The sequence below is a fragment of the Carassius gibelio genome, chromosome B18, assembly GCF_023724105.1.
Source record: "Carassius gibelio isolate Cgi1373 ecotype wild population from Czech Republic chromosome B18, carGib1.2-hapl.c, whole genome shotgun sequence".
In the NCBI taxonomy this organism is placed as follows: domain Eukaryota; kingdom Metazoa; phylum Chordata; class Actinopteri; order Cypriniformes; family Cyprinidae; genus Carassius; species Carassius gibelio.
The window spans coordinates 12,944,520-12,969,823 of NC_068413.1; the positions used below are offsets into that span (position 1 = coordinate 12,944,520).

At 35.4% G+C, this 25,304-nt stretch overlaps 4 protein-coding genes across 7 annotated transcripts in view; 1 reads left to right on the plus strand and 3 right to left on the minus strand.

The window, feature by feature from the left end:
- Window positions 1-25,304, minus strand: part of LOC127977209 (homeobox protein aristaless-like 4) — a 539,817-nt gene that overhangs the window by 119,808 nt on the left and 394,705 nt on the right. The window lies entirely within an intron of this gene.
- Window positions 1,352-13,360, minus strand: LOC127977208 (proline-serine-threonine phosphatase-interacting protein 1). 2 transcript variants are annotated; one of them, XM_052581936.1, is made up of 15 exons: window positions 13,161-13,360; window positions 12,178-12,278; window positions 11,988-12,062; window positions 11,833-11,867; window positions 11,343-11,449; window positions 10,664-10,726; window positions 8,952-9,056; window positions 6,438-6,483; window positions 6,168-6,247; window positions 5,640-5,738; window positions 4,235-4,331; window positions 3,899-4,060; window positions 3,601-3,683; window positions 2,574-2,686; window positions 1,352-2,277 (listed from the first exon to the last, which is right to left on the minus strand). In XM_052581936.1, exons 1-15 carry the CDS (start codon window positions 13,191-13,193, stop codon window positions 2,133-2,135), a joined length of 1,344 nt encoding a protein of 447 aa, XP_052437896.1. In that variant the 5' UTR covers window positions 13,194-13,360; the 3' UTR covers window positions 1,352-2,132. The 2 variants fall into 2 exon arrangements, with proteins under 2 accessions (XP_052437896.1, XP_052437897.1); XM_052581937.1 differs by having other exon boundaries at window positions 3,973-4,060; window positions 13,161-13,358.
- LOC127977210 (reticulocalbin-2) lies at window positions 14,382-17,011 on the minus strand. Its single transcript, XM_052581939.1, has 8 exons — window positions 16,867-17,011; window positions 16,339-16,475; window positions 16,168-16,270; window positions 15,785-15,981; window positions 15,581-15,694; window positions 15,406-15,499; window positions 14,817-14,959; window positions 14,382-14,724 (listed from the first exon to the last, which is right to left on the minus strand). The coding sequence occupies exons 1-8, from the start codon at window positions 16,910-16,912 to the stop codon at window positions 14,581-14,583; spliced, it is 978 nt and encodes a 325-aa protein (XP_052437899.1). The 5' UTR covers window positions 16,913-17,011; the 3' UTR covers window positions 14,382-14,580.
- LOC127977201 (phosphatidylinositol 4-phosphate 3-kinase C2 domain-containing subunit alpha) overlaps window positions 18,251-25,304 on the plus strand; it is a 36,108-nt gene continuing 29,054 nt past the window's right edge. The window contains exons 1-2 of one of the 3 annotated variants that reach the window (XM_052581920.1): window positions 18,251-18,390; window positions 22,036-23,187. In XM_052581920.1, the coding sequence (XP_052437880.1) occupies window positions 22,105-23,187 (1,083 nt within the window). In that variant the 5' untranslated portion in view covers window positions 18,251-18,390; window positions 22,036-22,104. Of the gene's footprint in view, window positions 18,391-18,451; window positions 18,477-18,499; window positions 18,648-22,035; window positions 23,188-25,304 lie in introns of those variants that run through there. The other 2 variants (XM_052581923.1, XM_052581921.1) reach the window with 2 other exon arrangements.

The following is a 25,304-nucleotide window of genomic DNA, read 5'->3' on the forward strand; positions in this document are numbered from 1 at the left end:
CTTTATTTTTGTATAAACCAAGATACATTTTTCTATATATATATATATATATATATCTATTTTTATTTTTAGTCTTTACTATCACTTTCAATCAGATGAGTTCATCCGTGTAAAATGAAAGTATTAATAAAAAAAAAAAGATCACCTTAAATTATGGAAGACTTTATGCACTAAAATGCCCGTTCATCCCGGCACACCCGATAATTGTTGTTAAGAGCTAAAGGAAGAAGTGCTTCTGAACAAAAGTCATCTTTTTTTGCATTTCAGAAACCAGTCGTGTACTCTGTAATGTAACATCTTGGAGCACAACTATATCATTCATGGCTGAATGAGCAATTCCATAGTGCTCAAGGCACTCGAAGGATGTCAAAGATGCCTTGTCTGGGGTCTTTCTTCAGTCAGGCGGCCTAAACGCTTGATAGCATAGAGCAGGGTCAAAGGTCAGTCCTTTCCCAGGGAGGGGGATGTGTTCCATCTGCTTGCTGTGTTGGTCACCATCACACATTATCTAGACGGGGGAATTTGATCCCTGTGTTCTTGGATCCATTAATAACAGCACAACATCTGCAAGCTCTAATGCCAGCTTATTAATAGTAGAAAGTTGAAATGCAATTAATGAGCCTGTCATGTGGGTTTCCTCTCTATGGTTATATTTACTATAACTGAGCAGGACCTGACAGTGCTGAAACAGGATCTGTGCAAGAGAGCAATGTGAAACCTTTTAACCAGATACCAGATAAAGAATTAGCAGGGTGTTGGTTTACTGACTGGTTCACATGCTGAAAGTAATGCTTGTATAGAAAGTACTATGATTACTACTACCAACTTTTGCAATTGTAGTTTGCACATTAAAGGGATAGCTCACCCATGAAATGAAAATGTTGGCATCATTTACTCACCCTTATGTCGTTCCAAACCTATTCTTATGCTGATCATAGAAGATATTTTGAAGAATGCTGTTAATCAAATAGTTGAATGGTCCTCATCGACTTCCCTAGTATATGTTTCCTTACAATGGAAGTCAATGGGGTAACAACAACTGTTTGGTTCTTCAGAACTCTTCAAAATATCTTCTTTTGTGTTCCGCATAAGAAAGAAACTGCATGTTTGAAATTACATGAAAGTCAATGTAAAAAAAGGCAAACATTTCATTTTCGGGTGAGCTGATCTTGTAAATCAAAATTCTGAATTTAAAAACCATAAACTGTGAATCAGGAATTGCAAAAAAAAAAAAACATTTTAAAATGTTTTAGAACAGAAAAATTTAAATACTCAATTATTTTAAATTGTAATAATATGTCACAATATTACTGTTTTTTACTGTCGCATTGATCAAATAAATGCAACTTGATTGTTGAGCAAAAAAAGAGTTTAATTGACAGCGATTTCTAAACATTTATGATAAATCAAACATAGTAAGTTGAATACAGTGACTGAGAAGTGTTTGGAAAAGTTTGTGGATTGTTCCCTTGGCCTTTTGGAAACTTGATACGTGAGGACAAGACAAAGCCGGTCATTCTGTTTAAACTTTAAAATGTTGTTTCTCTCAACCAACCGCCTGAGTCAAAAACTATTCCAGCCACAGTGTTCAAACCTTTACCCAACTTCCATTCAGTCAATGATCATTACACAGCTTTTATTTTACAGACCAAGTGATAAATACAACATGCTCAACCTAGAGCTCTATTATAGATGATATAATATTTAAGATTATAGATGACCTCACTTTTGTTTCATTGATTAACTTTCCAAAAAGTTAAAATTTGTAATTCTGTTAAAATATCTATGTGAACACCAAAATCTGTGCATCGTCATGAACTCAGTCATGGCAAGTCCGTAGTGGCTACTCATTGTGTTATACATTCTTATGTTCTTCATTCACAATAAATAATTTTTATAATAAAAATAAAATCTCTATCTCGACAATAATGATAGTCACGTATAATTATCAGTTTTTAAGACACGCGTTAACCTGTTTTTATGTTCCATACAGATTTTCAGTATGGATGTGCTACTGCTTCAATGCATTTAGCAAACAGAAATCCTCTTCTGAGACACATTTATAGGGAGTGCCCTTAATAACTCTGCTATTAGAGGGCGTTTAAGGACATGGAGAGGCTTTCCAGTGTGCGCTAGACTCTTGATTCATATCTTGGCCAAGTAGGAGCCTGGCACAAGCCCAGTCTGGCCGTTCCTCTCCACCGTCCACCAGCCGTCTCCTCCCTGTTCCACCACGAGCAGCACTTCCCCCACAGAGATGGAGAGCTCATCAGTGCCCTGCACACACAACAGTCTCTCTATCAAACCAAAAAATGATTGTCTGTACTTAATTAAGAGCCACGCTAAAAAACTAATTGGCATTGAAATGTTAATACTGATTTACACTTCAGTGGGAAATTTTCTCAAAGATATAGAGTTCCAAAGGGATGACTAAATTTGGCCTATAAAATATTCTGTATGTGCATCTTTAAAGTTATCCATAGTCTCTGTAGTGAATGCATATTCTCAATACTCTCTTGTAAAGTCTTAATCATTTCCATCCTTTTTTTTTTCATTTAATCAGACTATTGTACCTGAGCGACATAGTCATACAGAGCCTGGTATGTGCTGCTTTGAGAGCCAACACTGTCTGAGGTTGCTCGAGGAAATCCAGGAATCGAGGCATACACTCCATCGGAGTTGTCACCTGAAAAAAAAAATCTATGATATAATACATATACTGTATTATATTTATATATAACTATAAAACTAAACTTCAAAAAGTGAAAATAAAACAGAGAGAAGTTGCCCAGGCAATTAACTGAAATAAAATAAGTTTATGTACTAAAATGACTAAAACTGAAAAAAAAAAAAAAATAAAGCTAAAGCTGATTAGAAATATTTGTTAACACTTTACAAAAAACTACAAAAATAAATAATAATAATAATAATTCTCAAGCATTTATTATTCTTAATAATATTTTCATTGTTTACTAATTCATTATTTAAAAACAAAAGTTGTATCTGTTAATACTGAAGCTGAGCTGACATTAACTACTAATAAACAATATTTTTATTAAGGTGAATAAATATGGGGGGAAAACATTATCTAAAGGGAGCTTATTGTAAAGAGTTATAAAAGCTTATTCATATAAAAGCTTATTCATATTAATAAATACTATAATAGTATATAAATAATGTTAAAATAAAACTAGTGCTCAAATCTTTTTTTTAGGTGATAACACTAGGGAAACAATTTGGAAAATAAAAAGTAAAAAAAAAAAAAAAACAGTATTTTTATTAAGATGAATAAATATGGGGGCAAAAACATTATCTAAAGGGAGCTTATTGTAAAGAGTTGTAATGTAAACACTACTAAAGCCAAAATGACAGAAAACAAAACAAAAGCTAATTCATAATATTAATAAATATTATAATAATATATTTTAAAAAATGCTAAAATAACACTAGTACTCAAATAATTTTTTAAGTGGTTAAACTAAGGAAAATATTTAGAAAAAAAAAAAAAAAAAGGCTGAGGTGCCCCCTGGTGGTGGCAAAAATATAAGAAAGAAAGAAAGAGGCTGCCGAAAGTGTTGATTATGTTATTGTGATAAGTACCTGATGGAGGTGCTGATGGCTGAGCAAACTCATTATTAGTCCTAGAGCCAACAGCACAGCTGCCTTGCAAGAGACTTGAAAACCTTTCAAAAAGAAAAAATGATTGTATAGAACGGGAGGACAAACCAGCACATTAAAAGACAGAAGTAATTTTAGACATTTAATATGAAGTCACAAATTCACAAGTTCCCTATCACAGCTCAGCCTGCATGTCTATATTTGTGTGGTATATCTGCTAACACCTTTAAGACTAATGAAGAAGTATTTCTGATAGATAGCATGTTAAAACCAGGCTTACATTTTCCATTGTTTTCTGTCTTGTCAGCATGGCAAATATACATGAACATACAGACCCAGCAGTGGAAAACACACCTCTTCATCACACCTCCTCCAAAGCGTACAATGCCATTGCTATCCGTTGTTGGTTCTCTATGGTAATAGTTTTCAAACACAATGGGTGCTACAGACACAGACGGAAAATGTTATTAAGCAAAGACACAACAGCACTTTTATTAAACTATATCATGATCACATGATATGGTTACCGCACCAGCCCATATCATGATAACGATTTGTGATTATTGGCAAGGTTTAATATTAAAACCCAATGGAAACAATATAGAAATGCACAGACCTGCATGAGTGGTACCAGTGCTTTTCGTCTGGATGAAACTGTTGATGTCTTCCGTGATGTCACACATTTCTAGCACTTTCCTCACCTCCTCATAACACTGCATAAAAATGATCAGTAATTTGACAATATGGCCAGAGATTATTTTCAATAAGAGACCACATGTGAAAATGCTTCTACTTGGCATTTTTTATCATTTAATACCAAAATGTAATTGCATTAAAGATAACAAAACCTGATAGTTTTCCACAGAACATCAAAGTTCTAAGCGAAGCTAACAGGAGCAATGACACAAGTTTGCTTACATTCATATAATTAATATAAATAATAAAACATCCCACTTATTCTATGTCATTGCAAGTTATTTTAGACGCAACGTGAATAGGAGAAAAATATCAGATATCATCATACTTGAGATTACTTAATGGTTATAACACAATTCATTTGTACAACAACTTTGTTTTTTAAATGCTGTTTAAATATGCAAATTATATAGTATTACAATGTACACTCATTTGCATAAATGTCCAGAACAAGTAGAAAATTCTTGTTGACATGCTGTATTAAAGTTAAAGGCTTTTAATTGAATATTTGAATATTTTAAATAAGAAATGCATTTTATCATCTTTTTAGGATTTGTTAATATATAAACCAGGGCAATTATAAATGAACAACCTTTTTATAAAAATCTTCACAACACAGATCCGTGTAATTTAAGTATCACTGTTGCTATCATAGTTAAATATTATATTTTAGAACACTATTATAGCTTATTTGATATATTCTTTTTTCATTTTTAGTTGAAGTTTTATTTATTTTGGTTGATTGTTATATATACACATACAATATATATGTCTATGTAGTTTTCAGAAATGTTTATTTTAGGTTCACTTTTAGTTATTTTAGTCCATTAAGTTACACTAAATTAAAATAAGAAATGCTGCTAGCTGAAATAAAAGGATTTTGGATAATGGAATGGAATAATGGAAATGTTTTCTAATGGTATTAATGTCAATTTTAAATTCATTTTTAGTTTTAGTTAAGATAACCCTGATTTTAGTATATAAAAATAAATAAATACAATTGGAAAGTTTAGTGTATAGTATGTAAGTGCTACCCATTTCTGGCATTAGAGTGACATGCCTTTATAAATATATTTTGTAGATTGAAATCCAAAGGAGCTGATGGATTACATGTAACAAAATTAACACTTAAATATGAATTTTGGATGTTTTCCCCCCATTAGTCTGAAAGAAGACAAAATCAAAATCAAAATCTTAAAACTGACCACTGCATGAAAAACATTGGCTCTACTTTTAAACATGTCTGTATTCCCACTGTATGTAATCTTAATGTTATCCGCTGTAACTCATGTGATTTATAAAAAGCTTAATCAAGTAATACTGACCTCATCATCTTTGACACATTGCATGGAAAAGTGGTTACAATGAACCCAAACAGCATTTCTCAATATGTTAATACGATCGTCTTCCTGCTGCTGGAAAACCTGGAGAAATACACAGAATTCAGCTCGACATCATGCTATAAAAACATCTACGTGCTCGTAATGTGTAGGGCCATGAATTAGTTTAATGTGTATGCAGTGGACAGACACAGAAGGTAATCAATAGGATGACACAGGCTGAGCTAACTCACCATACAAGCTATTAAATACAGTAAATGGTGATTAAGCCTAGCCTTTGTCAAGCTGTTAGTGACATATAGTCAGGATATATAGGATGTACTTGTTAAGTGAGCCAAAAACTCTCTTTTGCAGTTGAGTTGAGTAGTGTTTGTGGTTTGTGGTACATATGGGTAAAACGGAGAGAAAAAGGGAAGTTCATTTTTAGTGTGTTCTATGTGGTTCACAGCTTCAGTGGAGAGATAGAGCTATTTCTGAAGGCCAGAAAACAGATATGCGAGTGTGTTTTTATACCTCACACGTGCACTCGTGCGTGGTCTCCCATTCCTGACGAATCTTATCCAGCTGCTCTATGTTGGACATGTACTGTTTCTCTGTGAATCAGGAACAAGCATCAGCCTTGTAGCATTTGTAGCATTTAATATCTTGTTTGGAATTATTTGAATTGTGCATGTTAAACATTACTTTCATCACAGTTAAATTTTTTTTTTGGTTCGGAAGTACTGATCGCTAATTTTTGCATTGCACCCAGAGGCTGCTATGTGTGAAAACTAAGCATATTACCTGCATCTGTTGCTGCGTCCCTGCACTGTTTTGCTTTGTTTTGTGTCTGTTGGCATGGAGCACAAAATAGATTTCATCTTAGCATTATCATTTTATCTTTTACACAGAGATTGGTAGGTCTCTTAAAAAAAATCAGTTGACTTTAGCCATCTTTGTTACATTTACATGTAGTCATTTAGCAGACGCTTTTATCCAAAGCAACATACAAATGATAATAGAAGCAATAAAAATCAACAAAAGAGTAATGATATGCAACTGCTATAACAAGTCTCAGTTAGCTTAATGCAGTACATGTAGCAAGGGTTTTTAAATCATATAATAAATAAAAAGAAAGAAAGAAAAAGAAAGAAAGAAAGAAAATAAAAAATAGAATAGGAAAAGAATAGAGCAAGCTAGTGTTAGAGGCTTTTTTTTAGCTTTTTGATAATTGTATAATAAATAAAAAGGAAGATAGAATACAAAAGATTAGAGAAGTCTTAAAGGGGCATGTTTTTTTTAAGAATAGAATTAGAATATCGTGCTGACATAAAGATGGAAGAGATATTTTAGCCGATTCTTGAAAATGGCTAAAGACTCGGTTGTTGTATTACATGCCAAAGTAAATACTTTTAAGTAATATATATATATATATATATATATATTAGTGTTGGGCATGATCAATGATCTTTTTTTATCGCAATTAATTGCATAGTTATGCACACAACTAATAATGCATTTAAAAGTTGTGTATTGTGCACTTTTTTCATTTAAAAGTAAAGCTATATGAACAAAAGTGTAATAAAATTTGGTTTGCAAACACTTTAAACAAGTAAGATGCTTTTTTACAGCAGTGTTCCTTTTACATAGTAGCAGTTAAAATATTTATTGTAGCCTAAATCTCAACTTATAACATTACTGTGATTAAATTAAATATAAAACAAGCCATTTGTCACTGCCAGGACATTAATGTTTTTATAGAAAATATTTTATAGTTAGTTATAGGAAAACAAGTTATGCTCAGTCAGAGTCCAGAGCCTCGATCATAACATTATAACAGGCATCTTCCGTTTAAAGACCTGCATCGAGTGACCCATCGCAAAAGAGAGCAGTGCAGGACAACAATTGATGGGCGGGTAGACTCGCGTGTGCGGGATGCGGGACAATAATTCGGGCATGCTCACTAAAGCCTGGTTCGTTTGACTAGTGTGATCATTCTGTTTAACAGTCCCTGGCTCGGTTGGAAGAGGTTCAGTTGTATATAGATCAGTGAGTTTGAGAGCTAACCGCGCCGGAGTGGTATGATAGATGTGTAAAGCAGTAGGCCTATATTGTGAGGAACGTGTGTTACCGCGTCCCATATGACTGCAACCACAAAGTTAACAAGATAATACAATGTGTTGAGCAAGTTCTTCTCTGCTGTCTTCACGTGCTTTCAGAAACTTCCTATTTCCATTTATAAAGTCATGATTACATTCTTTTCTGTTAAAAATAATAGTGAACGCTGGTTTGTGAATGTTGATGCTCAGCCTATAAGTATCCCCTCCCATGATTTGTCTGTATGTGTATTCAGAGCCAGTGAGCAACGGACTTTCAAAATAATAAAAAATAAATTAGAAAAATGTGTTAACTTAACAAAATAATTATCAGCGTTGTGTTAACGCGATAATAACGTGTTAACTTGCCCAGCCCTAATATATACGTAGATCACTCTTTACGAACCAGTGGTAAAAATTCATCCATGACATTTAATATCTTTCTTTTTTTTTCTTTTTTTTTTTTTGGGGGGGGGGGGGGGGGGGGGGTTCTTCAACATTAAAATCAAAATGAGTTGACACAGAATTACCCAAGCTTAGTTCAAAAATAAATGACATCAAACAATATCACTAGCATTTTTACCAAAATCTTTTTCAAATGTAAAACAATTCTTAAATTAAGTAAAATCATACTACTCTTCACCAATTTGGGGTCAGTAGGATTTTTTAAAATGTTTTTGAAAGATGTCTCTTATGTTCACCAAGGCTGCATTTATTTGATCAAAAATATAGTAAAGAATGTATTATTGTAAAATATAATTTCGGTTTCAAGTAATTGTTTTCCTTTTTTATTTTTACAGTTTATTCCTGTGATGGCAAAGCTAAATTTTCAGCAGTCATTAATCTTCAGTGTCAAATGATCATTTATATGCTGATTTGCTGATCAACATTTCTTATTATAAAGTTTAAAAATTTATTTATTTATTTTTTTGTGGAAAATGATTATTAGAAAAGCAAAACAGCATTTTATTTGATATATATATATATATATATATATATATATATATATATATATATATACATACATACATATACATTTTTTTTTTTGCTACATTATATCTTTATGGTCACATTTGATCAATTTAATGCATCCTTGCTGGATAATAGTATTCATTTTTGCCAATAAATAAATAAATAAACTTACTGACCCAAACTGAATGCTAGTGTATGTTGTAATATTTGACAACCACACAAATTCTGCCCATAATACGCCATAATTTACCTTTTCAGATTGTTTGGGGGTGACCGTGGATGTACTGTTGAGCTTCTCAGCAACCAGTTCAGCTTCATCAGCCTCTTTACATCTCTGTTCATACGTCCTTTTAGACTGGGAGAAGCAGGAAGATACCGGTTATTAAACCACTGCTTACCTAGACTTGAATGATGGCCAAATGAACCACAAATGACTAAATATGTTTAATCTAATAAGCAAAAAGCTTCCCCTTTTCTTTAAACTTGATTCTAACCTTAGTCTAAACTTTCTTATCTCATGAAATGATTAATCTTTCATAATCTACCTGAAACCTGTTACTTCTTGACCCAACTGGTTTTACTCATGCAAACATGCACATATTCAAACAGTCCACTCCAAATCAATGCGTTAATAAATCAATCAATACATTCATGTAAATGTAAATATGCATCCATCCACTACAAAGCAACAGAAAAACAAGACATACAACAAGCTGATGGAAGATTAAACTTTACTACGGTATATGTATTCTATCTAGATGGTCTCCTTCTGCACTGCACTACAACTATTTTTTATATATATATGTAGACTTTTACTTTTTAAGACAGAATTAAACATAGAAATTTATTTCTACATACATTTTTTGGGGTTTGCTTTTTTCAACTTTGAAATTGTTTTTCATCATCTGAAAACTGAATAAATTAGCTTTCCGTTGATGTATGGTTTGTTAGGAACGGGCAATATTTAACAGAGATATAACTATTTGAAAATCGTGAGTCTGAGAGTGCAAAAAAATAAAAATGTTGATAAAATCGCCTTTAAAGTTGTCCAAATTAAGTTCTTAGCAGTGCTTATTGCTAATCAAAAATTATGTTTTGATATATTAACGGTGCTAATTTAACTAAATATCTTCATAGAACATTATCTTTACTTAATATCCTTATGATTTTTGACATAAAAGAAAAATCGATCATTTTGACCCATAGCCTACAATGTATTGTTGGCTATTGCTACTCATGACTGGTTTTGTGGTCCAGGGTCACATATAAAACATTAACTTCACTCGTTTTTATTACATTTAAAATCTACTTTCTTAAAAAACCTTAAATATATTTTACTAGAGGGACGGTCTCATTGACCTAGTGTTTTTATAAACAACGGTGGTAGATCATGAAGCATATCTTCTGAGGTTTGAACTAACTTCCTGTCATTTAGTAATCATTAAACTCATCTTACCTCAAGTCACAAATACCTTATCAGATTCCTTTTCACTCTTTTGTTCACCAAAACAGAATGTTATACGATAATGTGTACCTTTGCTTTCTGAATTTGTGTCAGTGTACCAAGAAAAACAGAAACACGTGTTTTCTTGACAACACAGCTGTCGTCCGTTGTCAGGAAATTGTGAATATATGAGGAAGAAAAAAAACACTAATATTGAGAAAACAAAGGACGTGTCAGTGGGAGCCAACAAAAGTGTGCGGGCGAGAAAGAAATATACTTCTAGAGAGAAGTGAGACTTCCTGAGATGACAGTTACAACATTTTAAAGCCCCATCCCCCGCTCTGTCCTGCACACTAGCTTCACTGAGGTTAGCATATGCACTGATGATTTAAATCACTCTCTTTTCACCCTTCCTCTTCCTGATATTCTGCTTTCTGTCTCTGTTAGGCAAATACATGATGAACTGAGTAGCCTACAAAACTGAAGTGACTTCAAGTGTTCAAGTGAATTAGACTTGCCTCCATGGTTTTCTTATATAATGACACTTTAGTCTTCTGAATCTTTTCCATGACCCCTTCAAACTGTAAAAAGTAAACATTTGATAGGTTAGAGCATGATAGGTAACATCTTTTTAAATAAAGCAATGTCAATTGGGGTTGTACAAAAGCTAAAAGGTACTCATTTGTACACTGCAGTGTTGCCTAATCTGTGGTTTTCCAGCGGAATTTGGCTAACGTTACTGTAGCACTTTTCCCCTGAGTTGTTTTTCATGTCAGCAGGTTTGAAGCAGCTCCAAAAATATGATATTTATCTCTTGGAATGCGAATTTTAGTAGAGGGACCCTGGCAAAACACGTGTATTTTACCCCCGGAATGTGATTTTTAACAGGGGAGCCCCTCAAAATGCAATTGGGCTAGTTTTGCGCAGTGATTTCTTGTGAAACCTGGCTACCCAAAGGGGTAAAAAAGCTACAAAGATGCGCCTTTTAGGTTTTGTGCCACCCCAGCTTTTTTCTGATAGTGTATAACCGTGTCAACACCGGACGCGTATACACAAAGTGTTAAGAAGCATCTTTGTTCGAACACAAGTACACTACTCCGTTTTTGTTCACTCAAACTTAAACATAGAATAAACTGTGGGCAAGTGGTTTGCGTTTCTGCAAATGTAGATTAATTAAAGCATCCCTTGACATTTAACCTTTTTTCGCTGCTCCTTTTGTCGTTCTCTAAACTGCTCCATTCGTTTGGCCTCTTCTCGTAACATCCCAGAGAGCTGAATGTGCAAATTTCCTATGTTCTCCATTTCTAAGTGAGAAAACAGCATATTCATCAGTGATCTTGAAGGTTCGGGTTTAGTAAGCATATGTACAGATACTGTTTATTCCTTACTTTCTTTAATATATTTCTTATTCCATGTATCACTTGGCAAATATATATAGGGCGAATTGCCCTAATGTGGGACATTTTTTGCATTTCAGATTTCTGTGACATATTGCGATTTGTAACCAAAACATTAAATCCACAGCTAAACTTTTTTTTAAAACAGGACGTGTCCCCAGCTTTGGTAACCCAGAGTTTCACTGGCATTCATGTATTTATGGGGGGGCTACAAACATGAAACCTTAATTGTCCCACATTAGGCAGTGTCCCACTTAAGGGCATTTCTGCCTATTTGAAGTGTTACTTACGGGCTTTTAGTTGGTCAAATGATGCCTTCAAAGTGCTACAATCCCAAAGCAATAAAAAAAAAAAAAGATAAAATTGATAGCCTCGTTCTCATAAACCTTTATTTGTATGCAGAAGCCAATGCATACTTAAATAAATACATGCAATATTGTCTTACCCAATTTCACTTTGCCCTCCTGTTTTGCGTGCGATAATAATCAATTCCTTGCCGTACCGTTCCTCTGCCATCGCTCTATGAATAGAAAACGGCATTGTTATCTAATCCAACACAGCTCCATACTTTTTTACCAATGCTAAACAGTGTGGCTTGTAGATATAAAAATAAAGATGCAATTTTCAGTTGTAACCTCATTCTTAAGAGCTCCTCCATATCTTTGCAAGCTCGCCGGCCATCACATAGCTTCTGGATAAGAGTCTCATATCCGGTGTTACTGGTGAATTCTGGGCCCTGGAACCATGAGGATTAGATTATATTTCACCAGTAACAGGATTGTGCATTTCAGTTTTAATCGTGAATCCATGGGAAGTATCTTTCTACCTGCAGCACTGTATTCATCAAAATTAGGCCTAATTTAAAAAGAAGTTGGTATCTATACAAAAATAATATGTGGTGCCAGACTGTCTGAGGTGGTTAAACGGTTTTATAATTCATGGAATGTTACGCAATATTAATAATATTAACATGGAACGCGTGTTTGTTTATCTTAACAATCTTACATTTGCAATACAAAGGAAACAATAGTACTATTTTTACATAACTATAGAATACATTTTACATGTACCCTCAGAACTTAAGGGCACTAGCATGGTTTGACAGGCAAATCAACCCAGAAGCTGCTTTGTAGATAGATGCTATAACAATACAAGATCAAAGCTAAAAAGAACGTAGAGCGGGCACAGAGTCAACCGCTCGACCGGAAACCAATAGATCATCTCCATGACACAATGTGAGGATGTCTAAATATAAACACTCAAGCCTCAATGTAGAGAAGATTTTCATCTGTTCAAAAATGCCATCGTAAAAAATTCCTATTCCTATTCCTAAAAATATTACATCGAAATCTCAAAATCGAGTTTGTAATCCCCTCGATGTCTTATTTAAAGAAATTCCTAATACAAATGTACGAGAATGACAGTGCACACACAATACTGAGATTTGATAAGAGCTCCAAGGGTATTGCGATGCTGGTGAGTTATTGGAAGTTAAAGACACATTAATAATCCATGGTGCCACACCATATGCAGTTTTTTTTTTACTTCAGGCATGCCAGCCCTAACAGACAACAACGCTCAATCTAATCTGTCAAAATAGCTCAACTCATGTACTTACCCAAAAAGAATCTTTGAATTGTAACGGTGTCATTTCAAAGGCTGTTTTAGGAGTGTTGCAAGCACACAGAAGGAAACAAAATTGGAATTAAGAAAAATGAAAGAAAGAACTGACAATACCATATGCAGGAAACCACTGTTCAGAGTACACCCCAAAGCTCAGGTTTGACTGAGATGAGGAAGCTCTCTCCTATGTGTCACTGACCACAGAGAGCGTGGCCGACAGATAATGAGCATGCATTCAGCAGCCATTTGAATACTAGATAGGATGTGGAACATCTCAAACAGTGGGCTTTTGAAAAATGTTATGAGTCAGTCTTTAGGTGTCGGAAGACATTTTGAGCAAACAGAGCCATCGAAATCTAAGCAGAGTTGAGTTTATATGTTTCTTCATACCTGCAGGAATAGCGAGGTGGTAGTAGTTAAATCAAGACACAGACTTATTTATTTGAATATCTTTTGCCTCCAAGCGACAGCACAACTGTGTGTGACAGCTATGGATGAAATTCACTCCTATGTGTTTCTTACAAATTTTGGGATGCTGCAGATTTCAAAAATAGTACTTGTTTTGTTCTAACATGTCCCACTTTCTCTTAAAATGTGCTTTTCATAGCATTTCTGCTTTTGACAACAGGTTTTCCTGTGGCTCAGTGGTAGGGCATTGCATTAGCAGCACTTAAGGTCATGGGTTCATTTCCCAGAGAACAAACATACTGGCAAAAAAAAAAAAAAAATTATATATATATATATATATAGCCTGAATGCACTGTACGTCGCTTTGGATAACAGCGTCTGCTAAATGCATAAGTGTAAATGACAACCATTTGTAAGGTGAAGAAGTCTTGTATTATCCTTTAATCATAAGATAAACTGACATGAATACATGATTCCTATCCTCCACTAAGCCAAGTTTTAACTATTTGTTCAATTCTCAGATGATTTTTAATTTGTATGAATGATTATGGAAAGATTATTTTATGCCTAATCCTGATGTCAAGGTTAAAATTGTGACCTGGGAAAGTAGAAAATGCAAACATAACCCTGATGTTATCTGCTACTGTGTTTTACTACATCCAAAAAAAACAAGCTTATTTATAAACTTATAATATATATATATATATATTTAGCAGATTGTTAGTTAAATGATTCATATTGAAAAGTCTTTTGTCATAGCAAGCAAACCTCTTGCTGATGTGTATTAAAACTAATGTTATTCTGTGAAAATGGTGGAAAGTTTTTATTGATATTTTTGAACTTGGCATCATAATGAGTTCATCACATCATTTTTGCAAATCAAGACGCAGGGCTGTGTAACTAGTGTATCAGTAACATGTTATCTAATAAAAAATAAAAAATTGTAAAAACTCAAGTAGTCTTTCTTGGTGGCACCATAAGAGCTATTTCTTAAAAGGTTCTAACTATTACAGTTCATCACGGGGCATTTGAAGCTGTCTGCCGTAATCAGTCACTTCACTGTTCATGAAAGTGTCTTGGTTTTTTAAAATCTCCGCTTCCGAGAGTCTTCCATCACCATCTTGGTCCATTTCCTTGATCAGATGAATGGCCTGTTCAACATTCAAAGAAAAAAATAAATATTTAGAACATCTTGTTAATGACATAAACAATACATTAGCGGACAAATGGCACATTGACTGACTTCTTCTCGTGCCGAGCCATAGCTGTTTGGAGCAACCCAGCGGAGCTGTTCATCCCTGTTGAGTTTTCCATCCTTATCCTGGTCATAGAGATCTTTAAAGCGCACCGTTTCCTCAACCTCCCACTGCGAGGGCTCATCCTGCTCTTAAACACAGACAAGCAAACTTACATGTTTCGGATAATTATTTTCCACACTCCTGGAAAAAATCGAGATGAATCTGTATAGCAAAAGAACCTAATGGTTAAGTATGCACAATGCACAAAAAAAAGGCACACAATATAAGAATGCACAATGCACAAAAAAAAGGCACACAATATATCTGTAAAATATAAAATTTCTACAAAAATGCTGATAATTTAATAGAACTGCCAAATGTTTAGCAAATCTCAAAATGAAGATGCATTTTCATACTGTACACTGAAATGTTATTATGCCTAAATTCAACTATATTTAAGCTTTCTGATTTTACCTTTTCAGACAATATAGTGCAGAAGTATAATCTCATACATTTATTGGTTATTTGACTTTTTTATAATCACTAGTAGTGAAATGACAATATATACTGTTATTTATCCCAACATAGTCATACCATTTGCTCTGAGATCTCCAATGAATTCGCTCAAGCTGATGAATCCGTCTTTATCCAAGTCATATTCAGAAAGCACATCTTCAATAGCAAAATCCTGGGGTAAATGCAACCGCAAAGCACCCAGTTAACATGAATGTTTAATCTCTAATTTACTGCATCTTCACTTTACACTTACAGCCATGTGGTCCACTTCAGACGGATGAGTAAACGCAAGGAACTCCGTTAAGTTCAAGGCACCTGAGCCATCCATATCAGCAAAGTCAAAACGTCTTTTTTCCTTTGCATGGAGCTGTGAGTGAAACAAAAAAGAAAATGCCATCACACAAGACCTTTCTTTGCTGTTCCACAATCTGAAATGTTAATAAATGATGCAACATACAAATCTGAGAGACTCCTCTTCTGGGTCTTCAAGGACACCATCTACATCAACTTCCACAGTATGACCATGCAAGACCAGATTGTATTCGTCCCAAGATACCAGACCATCACTGTTGGAGTCAAACTCAGGGAAGCGTTCCTCAGCATCATCCAACGCATATGTCCTGTACACCCTCTGTATCCATAATGTGATTTCCTCTAGAGAAGCAAGAGAAAACGTTTCTTGAGCAGCAAATCAATATATCAGAATGATTTCTGAAGGATCATGTGACACTGGAGGCTGGAGTAATGGCTGAAGAAAATGCAGCTTTGCCATTAAAGGAATATATTAGGGTTTAAAATCTTGAAATTCAAGACTCTGGAGTCACTCAAATCAGAACTGACCTGGAGTCAGGTATTTATCAGGGTTGGTGTCAATCTTCTTCACGATCTCCACCAGTCGCTTTCGCTGCTCAGATGGGCTGAGTTTCTGTATTTCATCTTTGTCCTGAAAACCAGTGAGGGTTAGTTGGTAGAATGATACTGGATACGTAACTGGGTTATTAGGAGCCATACCTCTGAGCCAAGGAACATATTTGCATTATGTTCATGGTTATGTTTGCCTAAATGATCCTCTTGGACAATTTGTTTTCCAATTGCTCCTGATGCACAACAAGCCATCAACAGCAGAGTTGTGTATCTAATATTTAAACCTGATGAACACATAAATACACACAAATTAGACCCCACCATTGATCTTGAGTGCCCTCTTGTGAAGGGACGGGCTACACATTTCCATGTCAAAGCATCTTGATGGTAAGGAAAGAAAATGGGTTCAAGTTATTGCAGTCTGAAGCCAGAAAATGTATTTGAGTAAAACTATGGCTAACACACAGTATCTCATTTTGTGGTAACATGATTTTCTGATATTGTGAGATGCATTATAGTTTGTCTGTCACTAACCGCGAACTATTTTTACTTTAAAAACCAACCACAAAGCGCACAGACAGGCACATTAATGTCAAAACTAACACTCTTTTGTCTTTTTGTTTAAGGCAACCATAAGAGGAATTCACCATACGTGTTTAAGAAGCAAACACTTACATTTAAAAGGCTGATAGCTCAAGGTTTCAGCTGAACTTGTTGCCATGGTGCGCTCCAGTCATCTGTTCTCTCACTCAGCGTTTTCCTGTGTGTACAACTGCTTTCTTACTGCCACCTGCAGGCCTGGAGGACATGCGGAGGCTCGTGTCTTCCTCAAGAAACTGGTTTGAATACCAAATGCAAATATATATATATATATATATATATATATATATATATATATATATATATATATATATATATATATATATATATATATATATATATATATATAAAATATTAGATCCATTATCAATGAAGGTGCAAATGCATAAAATGGCAAGACTGAAATTATTCATAATTTATTAATTCTATCTAATTCCTCTTTTTCATCTTTGAAAATTTCCTTTCTAAAATAGCCTGTTGCTTATATACACTCAGAAAGTCCAGTTTTGGCATTCACATAGTCGTTAGTCAGGTTAGTCACAGCATTTGACCATTAGATTTGCTCAAATTATTTCAGGTTTAAGAAGTGTTTCAACATTGCATAAAATACTGATAAACAGTATATTATTTGAATCAGCAATCAAGAGTTATTTAACCATGTATTATTTTGTATTTTTGAGAGGATTTTGTCTTTCAAACTCATTAATTATTTAGATGTTGGCATATGGACATTGCCTAAATTTTTGTCATCTGAACCTCGTTCACCATATATATACAATTTACCTGCATGCCATATGAACATTAACCAATGTCAGGGAGCACGCAAATATGATATTAAAGTATTAAAATAGATATTAATGATATTAAGTATTAAAATATTTTAAGGGGTCCTTGATTATAAATTCACTTTTTTGATTATAATCAATATAATACAATTATATATAATTGTTTTAATTTAATTAAAATTATTCATTTTAATTTTACATGATTTATGATATAATTAATTGTTATCTTTTCATTAAACTCACAAACCCCCAGCAGTTCCTTTATGAACGCCTATTTGGGAAAACTTGATGTAATGTAATCTTTAATAGGCTACACTACATATTGTTTATTCCAATAAATGGAGTATATTTTCTTACTCTCTGTATTTTATATCATATGGTGATAATCCTATTTTAAACAATGTTATAAACATGTTAGGATAAAAGTAGCCTAATTTCAAAAGTAATCAAAAAGTAGTTTGATTACATTAGGCTCCCTAAAATGCGTGATGTAATGGATTACGTCATGTATAATGTAATGGATTGTCATTCAATTTGGAATCAGTTAACGGACTATAATTTGTAAGTAATCTACCAGCTCTGATAATTTAACAGTAGATGGCATTGACGCGGCTTTTTTGTTTGTTTGTTTTTGTGGTTCGAATCCGAGAACCAAAAGAAGAGTTTTCTGACCTCCAGATGTCGTTGTTCCTCTGTAATATTTACACTCCGATCTCTAGCAGGAACTGACGTTTGTGTCTACGACTACATGAGCATTGAGCAAATTTTCCAGCTGGAGGAAAATGTCCAGCGTCAAAGATCGGAGAGTCTGAAGGTGGGAATCTTCATTTATTCACACCAACTCTTAAAATTAATTTCAGTTTACCCGTCAGCTCTAGTCGTCTGTCTACCGGAAGTATAGTAGGTTGTCTGAGTACATTTATTTGCGCTGTTTGTTTTTCCTCTGCTTGTATTTTCACTTTTGTTGTTGGCGCGTGAAGTGCGCCGAAATGCCGAAACATTTGCAGAAACATTGCGTAAAAGTTTCGGAAACGACTTTTTACGAGGGATCTTGTGATGCTGTGTTAAGGGGTAGGTTTGTGAGATGTTTTGTAGTGTCGTGGCTGAATATTTACCGTGCTGACAGCACTATTTGATGAGAAATATCCATTTGTATTTATTGGCAGTCTAGACTGGTGTTATGGTACTGTTGCTTGTTTGATTATCTATTTTGTTGCATAGTTTGTATCCTCTATAAACTTTGGTACAATTTTTGAAATGTTTTTTGAAACGGGTAAGTCGGGGTTGCAATTCTATTTTGAACAATATTTCATATAATACACTCCGTAAATTCCTGCTGAGTTCAGAACAGGTTAATGTAGGTCAGGGATGAAGCTCAAGTCTCTGCTGCACCTTCACTAACGGATAAAGCCTCTAACACATCTTTTTTCCAATAGGATTTTAAATGAATTCTATCATTCTCTCATCTGTTTTTAAAGTTAAATTGCTGAAGTTTTTATGCAAGGAAATATAATGCATCCCGCTGCATTATTTACTTGGACTGCAATTCCAAACAGTTTCTAATTTCCAACCATCTGAAATAGCACAGTTTTGATAGTATGTATAATAATTATAGTCTTTGAATGTTTCTAATAGGAATAAAAGGTCTTTTTTATGCCACTCGGAGTTAATGGTATTGTAGTAACCGACTGGAGAAGCAGGTTTTGTTTATATTTTTGCCTTTTGCCAAGGATAACTGAAACAGGATTGTGTAATTTGTAGATTCTGCACATATGGCTTCTTTAAAAGTTCAACTGAATTGGTGGCATGTGATCGTTTTGTTCCTGCAGTGTTGCGTCATTGATTTTATATGCATGAATCATGTACCTTAGGTATGCTAGCTGCATAAGTAACTTATTTTTTCCTGTCCTGCAGTTGTTTTCGGTCACGTAAACACATTATACTGTGTTTACAGTAAACAGAATATGTGTAAAGAAAGCTTTCATACATTACAAATGCCGTATTGTTTTGTGTGTCATCCATTTACCCTTCTGGACATTCTCACCATCTTGGGAACTATTTGTCTTCCCTTGACATGTTTTGCAAGTGCTTGGAAAAGCATCTCAAACTGAACTCTGCGTATCTCAGACTCATGCTTTGTGTTCAGTCTATTTCAGATGTGTAAAATTGAACCAATGTTCATACACGGACACGCTGTCATTTAAAAGCCAGATGCTTTTTCTAGTTATTCATTTCTGTCTTGAGCGTGACTTCTGTACTTTGAACAGCTTGCAATGAAGATTGATAAATCATTTTATTGTAAAGTACAAAAACATTTTTGCTGGCTTCTGTTATGATTTGAGGCCACCTTTGAATTGCTTTCCATTCGTGGGTTTTTCGAATGCATAAAAAAGTGATTTTTGTCATTGCTGAAACAGTCAGGCATCCACCCTGAGGGGTGAGAACTGTTCCTAGGAGTTTTGAACTGTGAAGAATTGATCACTTCAAAAGCACCAATATACCACCTGCTTTCATAATTCTGATATGAAAAAAAAAGAAGATATACACTAACTAGATGTTGCACTCATATGTTTTAACCATTTGCCCTGTTATCATTTTACATAGTATATTTTGAACCAGAAAACAGATCTTCAAGAATAACAAAGATCTGTTGGGTTGGTCAACAAAAGTTTTTATAGAAGGTTTAACACTATAAAATGTAAACATTTAATATATATATATATATATATATATATATATATATATATATATATATATATATAATAACAAGTGGAAAGTCTCTTCTGTGAACAGTGGTCACCCCTCTGGATTGTATGCTGGATTCCTCACTGTACACAATGGCCTTGATGGAGTATTGATAGCCACACTTGGCAGCATTGAAGCCTTTGTAAAACTAAATCAAATTGGATGACCATTTCCCAGCATATCTTGGTGTGTGGCGTGTTGTTCTTGGATTATTAGTGGTGGAGGTTGGCGGTATCACCAACATCTTTTATCACCTGTAATTTTATATTATGGTAATTATATAGATAAGGCTTTAATTATTATCATTGGAAATTCAAAAAAAAAAATTTATATAGCTATTAAATAACAGTGTGACAGTTGTTTTTAATAGATTCCTTTTTTTATATGACTCATGCAATTGTTTTCTGTTTTTAAGATTGGCAACAGTGTAAAAACAGCTGTTAATTTATGTAGCGTCTGCGTCATGCAAATAAATGTTATTATGAAATTAATATTATTAAATGGATAGTTCAAACTATAAATTCTGATTGTATAAGTAGCTTTTGAAGTTGTAAAATAGCCTATGAATTTAAACCTGCAAATGTACATCAGCTAAATTCTTCATTATTTACTCTAATCCTTGATTATGAGCCGTGCACAAAGCCATTGTAAAATAGTCCGTAAACACACACCACTGACCTCATTACAACAGCAATTACATCATCAGTATTTAGCAGAACAACCATTCTGCCAAAGGTTGCTGAAGAACTACAATGTTTGGCAGGAGAATTTTTTTTAATGATTACATTTTTGTTGTTTTGCCTGAACGCCAGTTAGGCCTAAATCTTTTTACTAATGCATCAAGTTGCTTGTCTGCTGTAATCAACTTAACTCTGCATTGCATTGTGTAGAACACCCCTAAATGAAACACATTCCTCTCTGTCTTCACTTGTTAAAGACACATCTCCGTGTTTTCATTACTCTTTGTTTTGTCCTCACTTAAGTCATGTAAATTAGTCCTGACCTTTCTTTGTAGGTTTAGCACCTAATCAGTGAAGCTGTGAATGAGGAGCTTGAAAACCTATTTTGAGTTTGCATCTAATTGGTTCCGTTTCAATTGCAAGCTGGCATGTCTCGGGCCTGTAAGGCACAGGAAAATGTCTGGTATGTGCTTGTAACCAACTGCCATTCACCCATTAAATCTAGATTTTGACACGCCCTAACTGGCCACTCACATGAACTGTGTTTTCCTGCTGATGTTTTGAGCATTTCGTAAACTAAAGACGTCCCATGTCTGAAATATGTGTGATGCTTTTGTCAGAAATCCAACCTTGTGATTGTTGGATCGTAACCTAATAAGAATAACTAAATACGATTTTCCATGATCCTGTCATATTTGATGGCCTAGTGCATCTTTTATTTTAGGCTTGAATTGCTGCTCAGTAAATTTTCTATTGCAAGGTGTAGGGTTGCATTCACCCGTCTTTTCATGTTTTGCATGGGCTTTCATACTGAACATAAGAACAAAAAGTATTCATTTATTTGATTCATGCCAAACGTCACACTAATGTTGGTGCATAATAGACTGGATCCATTACTGTGAGTGAAAGAAGCTGTAAACACATAATTTGGAACAGGAAAGTGATATATATTGGCAGTGAGCATGCAATACATCTATTGAAATCATTGAGTTCCTGATGCTACAATGTAATATTCTCTCAATTTCCTCCTGTAGGCACCTGTTGTAAAGTTCCTGTCAAACCCAGTGGTCTCCCCATGTACATAGCAAGGCAAAGCTGACACCATGGCCCACATATCCAGTGGCAATGGGTTTCAGATTGACAGGCCAGCCTCTCCGGGGGTGGTCCGGCCCAAAGGGTTTGTGGGAAAGGAGGAGGCTATACGTATGGAGTTAGAGGCCTTGGATAAAATCAAGCGTGAGAAAAGGCACATACTACCAGCCACAGTGCCTTCTGTTAATCCCCTTCCCAATCCATCAGCGCAAACATCCACTAGCCGGCAAGAGAAAGACCTCATTGTGTTCTCTGAATCGGAAACACAGAGGAAAGAACAAAAAGACAAATTTGAAGATATCGATTTAGAGAAGCTGACCAAGGAGGAGCTGGAAAAGCTGCTTCTGGATGACAGTTTTGGCGTCAACAAAATGACAAGACCTTCCTCTTTGCTAGGTTGCAATCTCAGTGCATCTTATCCTGGAGTACATGCGTTCAGCCCTTCTTCTTTCCACTGGACGCCCACCCCGACACACGCACAGACTCCCATCTTCCCCTCTGCTCCCTTCCCGAAGCATCCATGCTCTTTCCAAAATGGTTTAAATCCAGCTTTGTCTACCTTTATCAGTCTGCCGGCCCATCCGACCTCCTTCCTCTCCTTTACACCAATCCATCCACCCGCTGCTCTGGTCTATCCACAGCCTGCCATCACCCCAGAGATGGCCAAACTGTTCGACAAGATTGCCAGCACTTCGGAATACTTGAAAAATGGCAGGACCTCCAGCATGGAAACCGAATCGGGAAGTGTCAAGTCCCTGGAGCCCACGCCACAACCCATAGAAACCCCCAACATTAGCCGTTTTGATTGGCTGGACCTGGACCCGCTCAACAAGCGCAAGGAGGTGGAGGTAGAGGAGACACCCACTGTATCAAGTGGACCTTTAGTACGGAAGTCTGTGACTGCTAAAGACCCATGGGATGCAGTTCTTCTGGATGAACCTGAAGTTGTGGATAAGGGCAGTCCCTCGGCACAGGTGGAGAGCAAGCTGACTTTAGTCACCCAAGCCAGAAGAGCATCAACAGGGGCGGCTGTTACAAAAAGCCAGTCCGTAAACATACCTGCAACCTCAACGGATCATAGCCCAGACAAACAGGTAAGAGGAACATCCTTTCAGCTAAACCGAGACATGTTGTCATCACTGTTTGTTTAGAAGTGAACATCACATCCTCTTGTAGGAGGAGATAGAAATGATCTCAGCCAGGTATCATCAAATTCAAGCCCATTGGGTCTAATGCCCACATAGTAATGAACTTAGTGTATATCATGTTTCTCAATTTAGTCAACAATACATATTTTTGAAATTGACTGTGTATTACATTAATTTTTTTCTCAAATTCCATGGAGGTAAATGCCTCCATCACCTGTGCAATATTTACTACGCAGAGCGATTGTTCCCTGACAAGCTGCGCAAAACCATGATCATATTTTGCACACGTTTTTGCACAGTTTGTCAGTGAAGTAAATTAAAATCATACCTTTTCTGTTGTCTTCTTTTTAAAGAACTTCAAAAGTTGCATTTTAACCATTTTGTATGAAAGACGATGAAAACTTGCTTCCGCTTGTGAGCAGATTGTTCTGATTGGCCAATCGCCACTATTTAGTTTTTGAATTATCATAAGTAATTTAGAGAATTTTAACATTTCATTTGCTTGGTAAGTTTTACATAATACACATATTATTCTAAAGGGGTGGTGGTTTTTCCAAGGGATACTTTTAGTAATTTTTTTCAGCCAGGTGGATGCCATCCCCCCGCAATTCGATCCCTGAGTATAAGTGTTTTTTATGAATCTTTGCAAATCACCTTTCCTAATATGTGCTAGTTAGCAAGTTTCGCAGCTGAAGTTTACAGTCTGCTCGTCACCCCACGGAAGAGAGGGGTGGGGTGAGCAGCGCTCATTAGCATTTAAAGCAACATGAATAAAAACAGCTCGCTGAAAACAGAGCTGATTTTGATAGGGTATAAAGGGTGTTTTTTACACTACCATTGAGGCAATTTAACCAATGTATTTTTTAGACCTTTCATTAAGACCCTAAAGAATTATCAGCTTGTGGGAAATGGGCATCCGATGACCCTTTTAATATAAATGCTAAAAATATCAAAATTTTAAAAGATCTAAACCCACTAATTGAGTCCCTGCACCCGAAAACATGGCACTTTTTTTCATGCTAGCACTTTACCAAGAAAGCAGCAGTGCTCTGTGATATGACAGGAAGTAGAAGTTAAAAATGTGTGCGTATGGTTTTCTAATTATTATACCATGCCAGTGTGGTAAATTTCTGTGCAAAATTTTCTGCTTTGCATTTGCATCTTTTTTTTTTTTTTCTCATGGTTGGTTTCTTATCATATTCTAGCCAAGTTCTGCTGGTGCTTAGTTGCTTTCATTTTACCACCGTTTCTATCTAAGCCTCTTGTTTTCATTGGTCTTTCCTTAGAAAAGTTGTAACTGATTGCAAAAAATAAAGAACTGCTTCCTGAGAGGAATGCAAAACTTCAATTCCTTATGAGGAGGGTGTGTAAATGAGTTGTTGTTTTTTTTTCCCCAGAAATCCCACTTCCTGTTTCATTATGTTTGTTTCTGACTAGGACAATTGGCTGTTGCCACACATTTCCCACAGTACTTGAAGAATTTGTGACCGTAACTTCTACAACAGGGACAGCTTTCATCTAAGGATAAAATAGAGGGGTCAGAGGGTTTCAATTGTTAGGACTATCATTATATTTCTGAGTCACACATCAGGTCTAGTTCCTACTCAAGGTAACACTGTCCTGTCTAGTATTCTGTCTTTGTGTGTGTGTGTCTGTAGCGAGGACTGCTGCTGGTCTCATTAGCACAGACAAGCCCCAGCTAGCTGTTTTTGCCCCATGGGTTCTTCCCTGACATGCCTGCAGCGGGGCCGTGCAGCTCCCCGTTGCCATGGAAGCTCTCTTTCGGAGTGTGTGAAAGAGCAGCGAAACTAATCTGAGCTTTGGTTTTGGTGTACAGTTACTCTGCTTCACCACACACAACCCCAGAATCAGATACTCTTATCACAAGCCCTGGATATTTCAGCCCTTATCAGCACACACATCCCAAAAGACCTGTTTGTTGTCGGTCTTGGTGTAAGTGTAGGCTAGTGGTTTGGGTTACAGCAAAAGTGGTTTCTCTGTTGAGTATGGTTGAAATTATTAAGGATTAGTTTATGATTGGTGGAGGAAATGTTTTTTTTTTT